The following is a 15,034-nucleotide window of genomic DNA, read 5'->3' on the forward strand; positions in this document are numbered from 1 at the left end:
TGCTTCCTGATATTGAAATTAAGATGTGAACTATGAAGGGAAATATATAGAGATGTGATATTTGCAAATGTGAAAGTCATTTTAGTAGATAGGCATTGATTACAGGTACAGACAAAAGACTTAATTTTGCAGGAATTAAGAAATAGCAAATGTTTGGATCAATTGATTAGCTTTGATTTAAGTCATAGCATTTCCACGAGGCTAGAATTAATGAATACTGTCAGAGGTTATTTGTAATGCTAGGAACAAAGCCAAGAGTTCATCTGTTTATTTTCCCTGTGCCTCTCAGCAGGTCTCCGCCATGGGTGACAGGGGAGCAAACAATCACTCAGAAACCAGCGACTTCATCCTTGTGGGCTTCAGGGTCCGCCCGGAGCTCCACGTCCTCCTCTTCCTGCTCTTCCTGCTCGTCTACACCGCCATCCTCCTGGGGAACCTGGGCATGCTGGCCATCATCACGACCGACCCCCGGCTCAACACACCCATGTACTTCTTCCTGGGCAACCTCTCCTTCGTCGACCTCTTCTATTCCTCGGTCATCGCCCCCAAGGCCATGACCAACTTCTGGTCGGAGAGCAAGTCCATCTCCTTCGCGGGCTGCGTGGCGCAGCTCTTCCTCTTCGCCCTCTTCATCGTCACGGAAGGCTTCCTCCTGGCGGCCATGGCCTACGACCGCTTCGCAGCCATCTGCAACCCCCTGCTCTACTCCGCCCAGATGTCCCCGCGGCTCTGCGCTCAGCTCGTGGCCGCTTCCTACCTCTGTGGCTGTGTGGCCTCAGTTCTCCAGACCAGCATGACATTCAGCGTACCCTTCTGTGCCTCGCGGGCTGTTGACCACTTCTACTGTGACACTCGCCCGCTTCAGCGGCTGTCTTGCTCTGGCCTCTTTATTCAGAAAATGGTGTCGTTTTCCTTATCCGGCATCATCATCTTGCCTACCATCATAGTCATTCTCGTCTCCTACGTGTACATCGTGTCCACGGTGCTCAGGATTCCCTCGGCGGAGGGGCGCAGGAAAGCCTTCTCCACCTGCAGCTCCCACCTGGGCGTCGTGGGGGTGCTGTACGGCGCCGTCTTCTTCATGTATCTCACGCCGGACAGGTTCCCCGAGCTGAGTAAATTTGCGTCCTTGTGCTACTCTCTTGTCACGCCCATGCTGAACCCCTTGATTTACTCTCTGAGGAACAAGGATGTCAAAGAGGCTCTAAGAAGACTTATAGAGAAGAAAAGTGCTCTTCTCTGATTGTTATTTCTCTTCTACCAAATGTACTGTGGCACTTTGCTTCATACCTCTTGTGGCCATTAATTGAAGTTACTCTCCTGAATATTGGAAAAATATGATTAACAGTTTTCCATGTGTTTGAACATTTCCATATGTTACTTTGAATGTCCTCTGAAATACCATTAATCTCGGAAGTCTTGGACATGAAGAAAGCATTTTTCGTGATGAACCTTCCTCACTGCTCTCAGTGATACTTTATGGCATATCATTGAACGATATTTTCAAATTTTATTATAATGCTTAAATTATATTTTTCTAGTGATTGTCTTTCTGATTATCCCTCGCATCTACACACAATCATCAACAATTGACTAAAGCCTTGATTACTATATTCATAAAATTTAATTAATTAATTTTTAAAAATTATTTGAAAGAGAGAAATCATCTGCCTACCAATTCACTCCCCAAATGTCTGGAACAGTCAGGACTGGTCTATTCTGAAGTCGGTAGCCTGGAACTTAGTCTGGGTCTCCCACAGAGTGGTAGACATTCAAGAACTTGAGCCATCATCCATTGACTCCCATGGTGAACATTATCAGGAAGCTGACTTGGAAGCAATGGAGTTGAGACTCAAACTAGGAACTGCAACATGGGGTTCAGGCTTCCCAAGCATTGATTTAATCAATGAACCAAATGCCTGTCCCCAGATGATATTTTAAGGAAAAAGTGTTTGCCAATTTTATCATTAGTCTCATTAACATCTTAAATGGTTACTAAGTTCTCATCCTGATCATTTCATCTGTGTTACATAAAGAGGAACAAATAAAAAGAAGAAACAGGGGCCAGCATTGTGGCATAGCGGGTTAAGCTGCTGCCTGCAATGCTGGCATCCCACATGGGTGTCGGTTCAAGTCCTAGCTGCTCCACTTCCGATCCAGCTCTCTGCTACTGGCTTGGGAAAAGCAGCAGAGGATAGCTCAAGAGCTTGGGCTACTGTCACCCATGTGGGAGACCCAGATAAAGAGCCTGGCTCAGCACTGGCTATTGCAGCCATCTAGGGATTAAACTAGAGGATAGAAGTTATCTCTCCCACCACACCCCTCTCTCTGTAACTCAGACTTTCAAAAAAAAAATCTTATGAAGAAACAAACAATTTCTATTTTGTCATTCCAGGCATTGTGGAGTGTTCTAGGCATTGCTACTTATTGGAGCCTAACTTAAAAACTAAAACTATAAACATTTTTGAGCACTTAATCCCTTTGTTTAGAACGTGGTAATTTTTTCTTGTGTTGTTGAAGAATATTTAACAAATGTATGGTAGCAAGATTGTCATCAAAATAGAGTGTGATACAAAATTTACCCATCTGTACCTCTGAATCCATTTATTTATTCGATTAACTTGATAGTATACATATCTGTTCTGGTCTCCTGATAGACTGACATAAACAATCTCATTCTTAGGGAGTTTTCAATTTAGTGAGAGATGAATCCTTGGGAAGACAATTAAAATCCAGAAAGAGTGTGCCAAAGATATTCATAGAGATCAGGATGTGAATTGCCAGAGAGTAGGTGATTGGTAATATGGGAAATTCTTTTTGGGCTACATGGAAAATGAATTTTTTAAAAGATTATATCTATTTATTTGAGAGGTGGAGTTGCAGACAGAGAGAGGGAGAGGCAGAAAGATCTTCCATCCGCTGGTTCATTCCCCAAATGGCCACAATGGCTGGAGATGAGCTGATCTAAAGCCAGGAGTCAGGAGCTTCTTCCAGGTCTCTCATGGAGCCCAAACACTTTGGCCATTTTCTACTGCTTTCCTAGGCCATAGCAGAGAGCTGGATTGGAAGAGCAGTATCCAGGACACAAACCGGGGCCCATATGGGATGCTGGCACTGGCTCTGGGGAAGATGAATTTAAAGAGGGTGAGATTGGAGTAAGGAAAATTGCTGCATGGGTTCATGTTATTATCGGTGTCTTAATGTTAATGAACAAAGGCAGGTTTGTAAAAATACAAAGAACAAAATAACTGATTGGTGAGAGACAAGTGTACAAAAGGAAATGTTTCATCCCGGTATTGAACTTGAATGTCTGTGTTTGTAGATGGCACAAACAGATAAATTGTAATGAGGCTTTCAGAAAAGTGAGATATAGAGGAATTTCCTTAAATTGATAAATCACATAACATAGCTTTCCTGTTATGATGAAGAATAAGGCATCTCTCACCACACTTTTTTTTTTTATACTGTACTGGAAGAGTTAGCTATTGAAATAAAGGAAGAAAAGGAAGTAAAAATGTTCTGGAAAGAACTGTATCCCTTAACATTTGTACATTGAACCCCTGAGGTCCAGCCTCAGACTGTGACTAGGGGCGAGGGGCCAGTGCTGTGGCGTAGCGGGTAAAGCTGCTGTCTGCAGTGCTAGCATCCTATATGGGCACCAGTTCGAATTCTGGATGCTCCACTTCTGATCCAGCTCTCTGCTATGGCCTGGGAAAGCAGTAGAAGATGGCTCAAGTCCTTGGGCCCCTGCACCCTCATGGGAGACCTGGAAGAAGCTCATGGCCTCTCTCTCTCTCTCACTGTCTCTTCCTCTCACTGTCTGTAGCGCTACCTCGCAAATAAATAAACTTTTTAAAGAAAAAAAGAAAAGAATCCCTATTGTTTAAGATACCCAGTGAGTAATAATGCATTATGGAAACCCTAGAAAACTCAGGCAAATATCAGCACCAATTGTGAAGAAAGAAAGGGAGCTCCCCTTATTGGCAGATAACCTGATCTTCCAAGTATAACATCCGACAGGATCAACAACAAAAAAAAGCCCTGAAACTATTAATTGGCTATAGAAATATAGCTGCATTCAAAGCTAATACACAAAAGTCAATTTATTTTCTGTAACTCAGCATTGAATAAGGAGATTTTGGAGTTAAAAGTGCAACACTGGAGGTGACATGAGCAAGTTGGAAGAATAGGAGGTCTCAGTTCTGTTTCCCTTATGGAAAAACGTCACTCCGTGAAGGTTCCTATGGACTGTAAGGCAGGGACTGGTGCAAGCCGATTAACCAGAGTGCAGTCACAAGCAAAACCTTCCCTGACACTCTGCAGGAAACTGCAGTGACAGGAGAGGATGATCACTCATTTCCTATTACAGGCCAGCCTATGGTAGTCAAAAAAAAAAAAAAAAAATGCAAGCGCTATTTAGAAAACACAAGTTAAAGTAAATTAATTCTTAATTTGCTGACTTTGCACACACCCCGCAGTGACTCTCTGCCTCACAGTGCCTTTGTGCAGAGGGCAGTGCCTCCTGTGAGGACAAGCATGTGGGTCCTGGCCTGCTGCCATCTTCCCCTCCACCTGACTCAGGCACCCCCATGCTTAACACATCTCTCTTTCTTTCTTTCTTTCTTTCTTTCTTTCTTTCTTTCTTTCTCTCTTTCTCTCTTTCTCTCTTTCTCTCTTTCTCTCTTTCTCTCTTTCTCTCTTTCTCTCTTTCTCTCTTTCTCTCTTTCTCTCTTTCTCTCTTTCTTTTTCTTTTCCTTAAGGATTTATTTATGTATTTGAAAGGCAAAGGCAGAGAGAGAGAGAGAGAGAAAGAGAGGTATTCCATCTGCTGGTTCACTCCCCAGATGGCAGCAATGGCTGGAGCTGCACCTCCGAAGTCAGGAGCCAGGAGCCTCCTCTGGGTCTCCCACGTGGGTGCAGGGGCTCAAGGACTTGGGCCATCTTCTACTGCCTTTCCAGGCCATAGCAGAGACTGGATTGGAAGAGGAGCAGCTGGGACTAGAACCGGTGCCCATATGGGATGTTGACGCTGCAGGAGATGGCTTTACCCGCTATGCCACAGCACTGGCCCCAACACATCTTTCTTAAGTTAAATACGCTTCCAGAGTAAGTCAAATTGCCATTTGCTTAGTGTGTAGTTTGGAAATGCTTCTCATTGTGATCCTTAAACAATGATTATTGACTTCTACTGAACACACAGTGTTTGCTAACACTACTCACTTTCTGCTCCTTGATCTGCCTCCCAAGAGCGAGTGAATTTGCTAAGGCACAACAGGTCAGACTCCCCACCCTTGCATAGATGATTGCCTGGGCTCATCTGCTCTACCGCCACAGGAAATGGGCCATCCCTCTCTCACTCCACCCACCCTCCACAAGAAACCCAATGGCACTCACTGCCCACAAGAGAGCCACGCACCCAGGAGTCCAAGGGTTTTCCTTAATAAAGTGGCTGATGTACAACCTTCCTCAATGTGCATTTCTTTTCTGGAAAAGCTCATGAAGTTTTCATTTCTTTAGGGTTCATCTCCCTGCCCCCCCCCCAAAAAAAAAAACTCATAGCCTTTGCCATTTCAGAAAAATCCTGGTCTTAGCAGATTAATATACGGAGTTCTTTGGTCATTTGACATACACGCTTTTTAAGGAAGAACAGGCTTTGTTTTCTGTTGAAGAGTTTGCTACCATGGAGTCTGGTTTTCAAGTCATTTTATCCAGAACACTGGACAACACAGTCCTTTGTCCTGACTTCGTTGCTGTGCTCTGTGTCCCACCAGCACCAAGACCTCCCGGGGAACTGGAACTCAAGAGACTGTTGAAAAAGCTGGCCAGCACGCTTCCATTTGCTGCATTGTTTTCGATGTTTGGGTCTGGCTTCTTCACTGACATGCATACTGGCTGGCCCGCCCGGGCCCTGGGTACTTGGAGAGCCAGCAGGTCCTCCTGCAGAGGATTGCGACGCTGGCGTGGGCATGGCTGGCTGCTACGCAAGGGGTGATTATTGCTTCCTTAGGAACACCTGCATACCCTCTACTGCCAACCCTTTGTCGTGGACCAGCTTTCTCACAGCAGGTTTCAGGACAAAGTCTTCATATGCATCTTTGGGCTTCACGGTTGTGAAGTTTTCATGTAATAATAGCTATATTCTTTTTACCATCCCAGCCTGCAGGTATAAAAACTGCACCCTTTTCCACAGCTAAGGCAGGTGTGGTAAAATGGAACCCACATGTTTTATGCACAAGGTACTTATGCAACAAGTTGAGGTTTTCCTCTTTCTTCACTGATTGTGTGCATCAAGGCAGCCCCATCCTGGAGGCAGAACCTGCACAGGTGAGACTGGATGAAGTCCAGGTGCTGCTGGCTGTAGTCCTGCCCCTTCTTTGGGATGCTCACTGCATCCCACTTTGCGCACACTGCCAACGCAGGGCCCCCATGTTGTGAGTTCGCACGTTTTCACCAGGGGCAAGGCAGCATGCTCCTCACCCGAGCCTGTGGGCAGAGGCCCTTTCAGCTGTGGGGAATCTTGACAACCTTCCTCAAACTTGATATAGCCTTGGAAATATTTCCCAAACTTCCGTTCCGCTCCCTCATTCCTTCTGGCGGAATTTTCATTTTATCCATGGGCTCACGTGAAAAACACTAGCCCATTTCTGTAACGATTCCATTACAGTCCAAGGCCTAGACATGTCTGCAACAAAAATGAGCAAGGTCTCTGGCAAGGATTCTGCAGACTGCAAATTTCAGGAGCCGTTGTGGTCCAGGTCTCCAGCCAGAATCCACACATTGCAGGGTGTGATCATCTTGGTCCTCATCGGGAACATGGAGGTAGAGATACCTCTTCTTCTTTTTTTTTCATGTTCAGCTCCTTGTGGTTTAGGCATAGGGGTGTTGTACCAGGACCATCTTCACTGAAGACCGGGATGTTCTTGCCAGATGGCAGTTTGGACCTGGCACGGGTGGACACTTCGCTCAAGATCCAAGATCACGGAGTCTTGCTCTCTTCCTCCTTGTTAGTCAGGTCTCTGGTGGCCACCACAGTGGATCTGTTAGGGCCCAACAGCAGCTTCTTTTCCATCCCCATAGGCGCCATCTTGTCAACTGCAGACGCAAAAGTGCTGTTGAGGTCTTACCCTCAAAAATCTTTGCCCATACCAATATCATGAAACATTTCTCCTATGTTTCCTTAAAGCAGTTTTACAGTTTTGAGTCTTTTTTGAAAATTGTTTATTTAAAAGCATAACAGAAAGGGAGAGGCAGAGAGAGAGAGAGAGAGAGAGAGAGAGAGAGAGAGAGAGAGAAATCTCCCATCTGTTTGTTTACTCCCCTGATGGCTGCAACACCTGGGGCTTGGCCAGGCCAAAGCCAGGAGCCAGGACCTGAATCCTGGTCTCCCACATGGGTGGCAGGGGCCAAGTACTTGGGCCATCTTCTGCTGTTTTCCCAGGCAATGATCAGGGAGCTGAATCAGAACTGGATCAGCCGGGACTCAGATGGGTGCTCACGTGGGATGTTGGCATTGCAGGTGGCAGCTTTACTGGTTATGCCACAATGGAGGCCCCTGTTTTGGATATTATTTTTCCCACCACTATTTATTGAGGAACCTGTCCTTTCCTTGATGCATGTTTTAGGCACCTTTGATGAAAAATTTTTGAGTGCAGTGCATGAATTTACTTGTGACTTCTCAGTTCTGTTCCTTTGATCTACATGTCTGGTTTAATGTCAATGTCATGGTCTTTTAGTTGGAATAGCTTCATAGCATGTTTTAAATGCTGTAATGCTGCCAGCTTTTTTCTAGTTGTTCAGGATAGTTTTGGCTATTCAAGATCTTATGTGGTTCCATACTAATTCTAGACATTTTTCTAGTTCTCCAAAGAATCAAGGGATTTTGATAGGAATTACAACAAATCTTATATTGCTTCACATAGTAAGGAAATTTTAATAATATTAATTCTTTCAATCCACAAACATGGAATATCTTTCACTTTTTATGTGTCTTTATCAATTACATCAGTGCTTTATAATTTTTATTGTAGAGAACTTTCATCTATTTTGTTAAATATAGTCGGGCTTTTTATATCTTGGAATTGCTTTCTTGATTTTTTTCAGCTAGTTCATTATCATTGTATAGGGACACTAATGATTTTTGTGTGTTAGTTTTGTATCCTGCAACTTTACAAAAATAATTTATCAGTTTTAAGGATTTCTTGGTGGAGTATTTAAATGTTTATCTATTTAAGGTCATGTCATCTCAAACAGGAACGGAATTTGACTTCCTCTTTTCCACCAACTGTTTCTTTCACTTGCCTAATTGCCCTGGCTGGAACTTCCAGTGCTATGTTCAATATGTCTGGTGAAACTCAACATTCCTGTCTTGAAGCATCTTAGAAGAAAAGCTTTCAACTTTTTCTCCTTCGGGATGATGTTAGCAGCAGGTTGTCATATGTAGTATATTTTTCCCCAAAGAAACATTTTATTTGAGAAATACAAACTTCGTGCATTTCATAAGTACAACTTTAGGGATATAGTGATTCTTCTCACCATACCCACCCTCCCACCCACACTCCACTCTTCCACCTTCTTCTCCCATTCCCAGTCCCATTCTCCACTAAGAGTCATTTTAAATTAATTTTATACACAGAGGACCAACTCTACACTAAAAGATTTCAACAATTTGCACACACAAAAAACTGTTCCTCAACCATTGAGACAAGGGCTGTTCATATCTTCCACTTAATTTACACTAAAATGAAATAACTCTTTGAGAACAAGTTTTACAGTTTAATGCAAGTGAATCCTGTTGTTAATTTAACAATTAACACTCTCATGTTTGATGTCAGTGATCACTGAAGGTTCTTGACATGATCTGCCTAGGCTATGGAAGCCTTTTGAATCCACAAACTCTTTCAGTATTTAGACAAGGCCATAGCAAAGTGGAAGTTCTCTCCTCCCTTCAGAGAAAAATACATCCTTCTTTGGTGGCCACTTCTTTCTACTGGGGTATTACCCAAAGAGATCCTTCATGTAGGACATTTTTGCCATAGTGTCTTGGCTTTCCATGCCTGAAATGCTCTCATGGACATTTCAGCCAGCCCAGAATGCCTTAAGGGTTGATTCTGAGGTCAGAGTGCTACTTAAAGTGAATGTCATTCTATGAGTCTGTGGTGTGGACTGCTTCCCTTGTTAGAACATTCTCTCCTTTTTAATTCTATGTATTATTGTTAGCACTTAATCCTATCCATATGATCACTTTAACACTTAAGATGATACTTTTACCACCCAGCTTAAGGGGATTTGGGGATATATAGTATTTTATATTGAGGTATGTTCTTTCTATATCAATATGTTGAGAGATTTTTGTAATGAAAGGATGTTAATTTTTTATTAAATACCTTTTTTGTGTTTATTAAGGTGATCCTAATGACTTCTACTCTTCATTATATTGACATGATGCATTATGTTTATAGATTTCCATATGTTGAACCATCCTTGCCTCCTTGGAGTGAATCATACTTGATCAGAGAATTAATCTTTTTTATCTGCTATTAGGCTTAGTTTACCAGTATTTTGTTGAGGGCTTTTGTTGCTGTTTGCTTATTTATCTTTTAGTGACTGGGATTATTTTACTGAATTCTACTTTCATTGAGTAATCTCTGATATAACTTCTCAGAGGCACAACCTTGATTTTGCATAAACACCCTTTGATGACAATACTTTTTGTTTTTAAATTTATTTGAGGGGGCTGGTGCAGTGGTGTAGCAAATAAAGCCGCCCCCTGAAATGTCAGCATCCCATATGGGCACCGATTCAAATTCCGGCTGCTCCACTTCCAATCCAGCTCTCTGCTATGTCCTGGGAAAGCAGTAGAAGATGGCCCAAGTCCTTGAGTCCCTGCACCCACGTGAGAGACCTGGAAGAAGCTCCTGGCTCCGGGCTTCGGATCAGCACAGCTCTGACCATTGCAGCCAACTGGGGAGTAAACCAGTGGATGGAAGACCTCTCTCTCTCTCCCTCTCTCTCTCTCTTTACCTTTCTACCTCTCTTTCTCTTTGTGTAACTCTGCCTTTAAAATAAAGAAATAAATCGTTAAAAAATGATACAGATTCTTGTGAACTTTCCTGATATTTAGTAGATTTTCAAAAATATTTCTCCATTTACTGGATGCTTATAAGATAATTTCAAGAGACTTTAAACTAGTTTTTGCTGCTATGATCATTTTGCTAAAAAGCGTTTCTTCGTTCTTTATTTAAGTTTAATTTATTTAAGTTGCTCTTCTAAATGTTGTCTCCCTGGTAGTGTCTTTAAAAATTTAGATGTACACTTATTATAAGATCAAGGAATCCACCCAACAGAAAGGAAAACATACATCCAGACAAATAGATATGCATGAATATTCATATCAGCTTTATTCACAATATCTAAACATTATAAATACCTCCACTGTCCTTCCATTTTTGAGTGAACAAGCACATGTATTATATCTGTACAAAAGAAAATGTAGTCTTATTTAGCAGTGAAAGCAATGTCCAACTTACCTTGACAACATGAATGAATCTCAAAATGATTGTACTGAGTGAGAGATGCTTGACACAAAAGGGTGCTTACTGTTTGAGTGCATATACACAAAAATCGGGTCACTAGCTAGGATGGGGTTGCAGGGAGGCCCAGACTGCAGATGGACATGAGAAGTCTTTGGGACTGAGGGACATGTTCCATATCTTGATTATATTGATTGTTTCATTGGTGTATAAAACAGTCAAATCTTGAGAATTTTACATGTTAAATAGATACTGTTATTTTCTTTCTTTTTTTTTTTTTACTTATTTATTTGACAGGTAGATTTGTAGACAGTGAGAGAGAGAGAGAGAGACAGAGAGAAAGGTCTTCCTTCCGTTGGTTCACTCCCCAAATGGCCACTATGGCCGGAGCTATGCCGATCTGAAGCCAGGAGCCAGGTGTTTCTTCCTGGTCTCCCATGCGGATGCAGAGACCCAAGCAGTTGGGCCATCCTCCACTGCCCTCCCAGGTCACAGCAGAGAGCTGAACTGGAAGAGGAGCAACCGGGACTAGAACCCAGCGCCCATATGGGATGCCGGCTCCATAGGCGGAGCCACGGCGCCGGGCCCGATATTGTTATTTTCTAACAATTATTCCTCTATAAAGATCTTGAGGAAAAACTGGGCAGAGTTGTTTTTTGAGATGCAAGGACTTGCATTTTAGAGTAATAAGTCAGATATACCTTTTTTTTTTTTTTTTTTTTTTTTGGACAGGCAGAGTGGACAGTGAGAGAGAAAAGTCTTCTTTTCTGTTGATTCATCCCCCAATGGCCGCTGCGGCCGGTGCACCGCGCTGATCCTATGGCAGGAGCCAGGTACTTCTCCTGGTCTCCCATGCAGGTGCAGGGCCCAAGGACCTGGGCCATCCTCCACTGCACTCCTGGGCCACAGCAGAGAGCTGGACTGGAAGAGGAGCAACCAGGACAGAATCTGGCGCCCTGACCAGGACTAGAACCCGGTGTGCCGCCTGTGGAGGATTAGCCTATTGAGCCATGGCGCTGGCCCAGACATACCTTTTTTGTGTGTTTGTTTGTTTACTTTGAAGGTTTAATTTTTGACCTAAAAATAGAAAATGATCAAAGGCAATAGAAGACATTTTTATAGTAAAATATCAATGTTATAGACACTGTATGTTTCAATTTATTTAAGTTTTATTTTCTTTCTCTCGTTAGTGTTTACTTCTACACTATAGAGTCTTACACACTCTGACAAGTATTTCCTAGTAAAGGACGTCATGTTAAAGTTTGTGAAAATTATCTTGAAATGCAAAGTGAAGTAGGCTAACTATTTCAATGTAATTATTGTTAGTGTAGCAGCAGTCAAGTGAAGATTCAGCATCATAGATACTATCTTTAAAATTAAGAAAATTAGACTAGTTATCAACTCTATGGTCAACCATAGCTATACATTTAAATGGAAGTTATTGAATGAGTATAAAGAAGTTCCCCATGTGCGAACTGTTTTATACAGGGGTGGTTAAACTGAGAAAGAGACAGAGAGACAGCGAGAGATCTCCCATCTGCTGGTTCACTCTCCAAATGCCGCAATGGTCCGGGCTGTGCCAGTGAGTATGTGTGTGCATGAGGGTGCAGAGACAACAACTATGTTTATATTTATCTGTGTGTATGTAGTGGTGTCCAACTGTGGGAGTGTGCAGTGCATGACTGATGAAGAATATAAGAGAATATTCTTTTCCTTTGATAATAAAACTCATCCTTCGGGCCTTTTCCTTCGGTTTGACATAAGATTATGAATATCCAGTGAATTATATAGGAATTAAGTCCCTCTGCATCAGAGATTTGTGCAGGTAGGAAAAATTGGGAGACTCTTTTATTGAGGGATTGTTCCATTCAAAGATTCAGAGTGTTTTGTGAAGGATTCTGCAGTTGACACCCAGGAAGAACTGGTCAAATGCACCTCTTCCAATCCCAGTCTTCTCCTGAAGACATCACCTTAAGGGTGACAACTTTGCTGAAAATCATTATACAGATTTTCTGTTGACTGGACCTTCTATTTTCACCAGTATTCTTTATTAAATAATGTAGGTGAAAAAGAAGAAATTTGTTGAAGTGAAAGGAAGGATTATTTAAGAGAGACATGAATACAGGGACACATGGATATATTTCATTTTTTAAAGAAATGCACATTTATTTATTTATTTGCTTATTTATTATTTGAGGTGATGGGAGGGAGGTAGAAAGAGAGATGGGGGTAGGGAGAAAGAGAGATGGGGGTAGGGAGAAAAAGAGAGAGAGAGAGCACAAAAGCACACCTATTCACTAGTTCATTCCCCAAATGCCCACATGGCTAAGACTGGGCTTGGCCAAGGCCAGCAGCCAGGGACCCAATCCTGGTCTCCCACATGGGTAGAAGGGACTCAATTTCTTGAGCCATCACATGCTGCTTCCCAGGGTCTGCGTTAGCAAGAAGGTGAAACCAGGAGAAGAGCCAGAACTCAGACTCAGCCAAGCTCTTCAACATGGGACATAGGACTCATAACTGGTGGCTTAACCAATAGGCCAAGTGCCTGTGCCATGAATATGCACTGGTTATAAGATCTATTCTGGGGGCTTGTCTTGTGGTATAGCAGGTAAGGCCACCACCTGCAATTTTGGCATCCCATTTGTGTCCTGGTTCACGTCCCAGCTGCTCCACTTCTGATCCAGCTCCCTGCTAATGTGCTTGGGAAATCAGCAGAAGACAGCCCAAGTGCTTGGGCTCCTGCATCCACATGGAAAACCTGGAAGAAGTTTCTGGCTCTTGGCTTCAGCCTGGACAAGCCCCAGATCTTGCAGCCATTTTGAGGGTGAACCAGCAGATACAAGATCTCTCTCTCTCTCTCTTTTTCTCTTCCCGCCCTTCTCTGTAACTCTGATTTTAAAATAAATAATTTTTAAAAAACAAATCTATTCTGCTTCTAATTAGGGACACTGTGTCCTTTTGGGGGTCATTTTTCATTTATTTTTTATTAGTTCTCAGCAGGACAAAAGAGAAACTGAGGAGAGCTGATTTCATTTTTTTTGGCCATTTTCCAACTTTTTCTGTTAGTTCTCAGCAGAAAGGCAAATAATTGACTTGATATAGTATTAGGGGTGTGAGAAAAGAACAAATCCATTGTCTGTTAAACATATGGATTTAACAAGTTTATATGAAATGTATGTAATCAAATCCTTCAAGTAACTCTAAGATACAGACACCATACCTACTATATATACCTACCAATTTACGTGACACAGTTAAAATGCAGCATTATTATGTAATTTTAATAAATCTACATAGGGAAACCACATTTGAAAGCAGTCTGAGCTCTGAGCTATTTTCTTCAGTTAACTATTAACTGTCATCACCTTGCATTTTCTTCACATTTTATGAACACCTTTTCGGCAGGCACAGACACTCAAACATGAGAAGTCATTGAGCACCTTGACTTTATTCTCATTTTATCAATCAATCAATGCGTATTCATCTAAGTTTACCTGCTATTTAAAAAATTCACTCTCCCCACTAGATTCCAGAAATTACCATGTTTGTTGAAGCCACATTAACCTCTTCCTCGGACCACCACCCTTTTTTGTGATTGCCGTATTATCTCATGAGTATTTACCGTCTGCACAGTTACCAATGTGATTTTTGTTAAATGACAACCTGAACCCAATATTACCCTTCCTAAAAATCTCCAGTGTCCCCCGCTTCTACAGAATAAAGGCTGTTTTCCTTTGTTTCTCATACAATTTTGCAAGATTTCCATGGATGCCCTTGTAAGTCTCATCTCAGCATGCTTTATGAGAGAACAGTTATTAAATGCTACTGCACATTGCTGTTCACCACATAGCTATTTATGTTCTTCATGGAAGCCTCTCTGTTTTATCTTGTTGAATTCGATTTTTAAAAAAATATTTCCAGAAAATATTCCCGGATAATTAAGATCATTTGCCTTTAGAGGCTCCATTGCTGGCTTCTTGTATTTTCTGTATGTCTCAATTCACTGTGTTAACTCCATGACATTTTAGTTCTCTCTCAGCTTATTTGTCTCCCTTATTTGGTTGTGAGCCTTCGTAAGTACAGAAATTCATTTAAATCTAGAAATTGTCTATGGATGAAGAAGCCATCAAAATTCAGTAAGTATGAATTTTATGAATAAATCATCACAAAGACATAGATTACAAAAATGGGATTATCCAATTTCTTAAAAGATTTCTTTACAGGTCTGAACACTTGGCCTGGCAGTTAAGATGTCTGCATACCTATGGCCAGTGCCGGGTTCTAGTCCTGGTCGGGGCACCGGATTCTGTCCCAGTTGCTCCTCTTCCAGTCCAGCTCTCTGCTGTGGCCCGGGAGTGCAGTGGAGGATGACCCAAGTCCTTGGGCCCTGCACCCACATGGGAGACCGGGAGAGGCACCTGGCTCCTGGCTTTGGATCAGCGCGGTGCGCCGGCCGCAGTGCACTGGCTATGGCGGCCATTGGGGGGTGTCTCTCTCTCTCACTG

At 42.4% G+C, this 15,034-nt stretch overlaps 1 protein-coding gene and 1 pseudogene across 1 annotated transcript; one reads left to right on the forward strand and one right to left on the reverse strand.

Moving 5' to 3' along the window:
* Window positions 1-271: 271 nt before the first annotated feature.
* LOC100342280 (olfactory receptor 9K2) lies at window positions 272-1,243 on the forward strand. Its single transcript, XM_008256587.3, has one exon. It carries the CDS (start codon window positions 302-304, stop codon window positions 1,241-1,243), a length of 942 nt encoding a protein of 313 aa, XP_008254809.2. The 5' UTR covers window positions 272-301.
* A 4,373-nt stretch (window positions 1,244-5,616) lies between these two features.
* Window positions 5,617-7,084, reverse strand: LOC100354598 (cytoplasmic dynein 1 light intermediate chain 2 pseudogene; annotated as a pseudogene).
* Between the last annotated feature and the right edge of the window lie 7,950 nt (window positions 7,085-15,034).

The sequence above is a fragment of the Oryctolagus cuniculus genome, chromosome 11, assembly GCF_964237555.1.
Source record: "Oryctolagus cuniculus chromosome 11, mOryCun1.1, whole genome shotgun sequence".
NCBI lineage: Eukaryota > Metazoa > Chordata > Mammalia > Lagomorpha > Leporidae > Oryctolagus > Oryctolagus cuniculus.

Coding starts and splice junctions, on each gene's coding strand:
- LOC100342280 (XM_008256587.3), top strand. CDS start 302: ATGGGTGACAGGGGAGCAAACAATCACTCAGAAACCAGCGACTTCATC.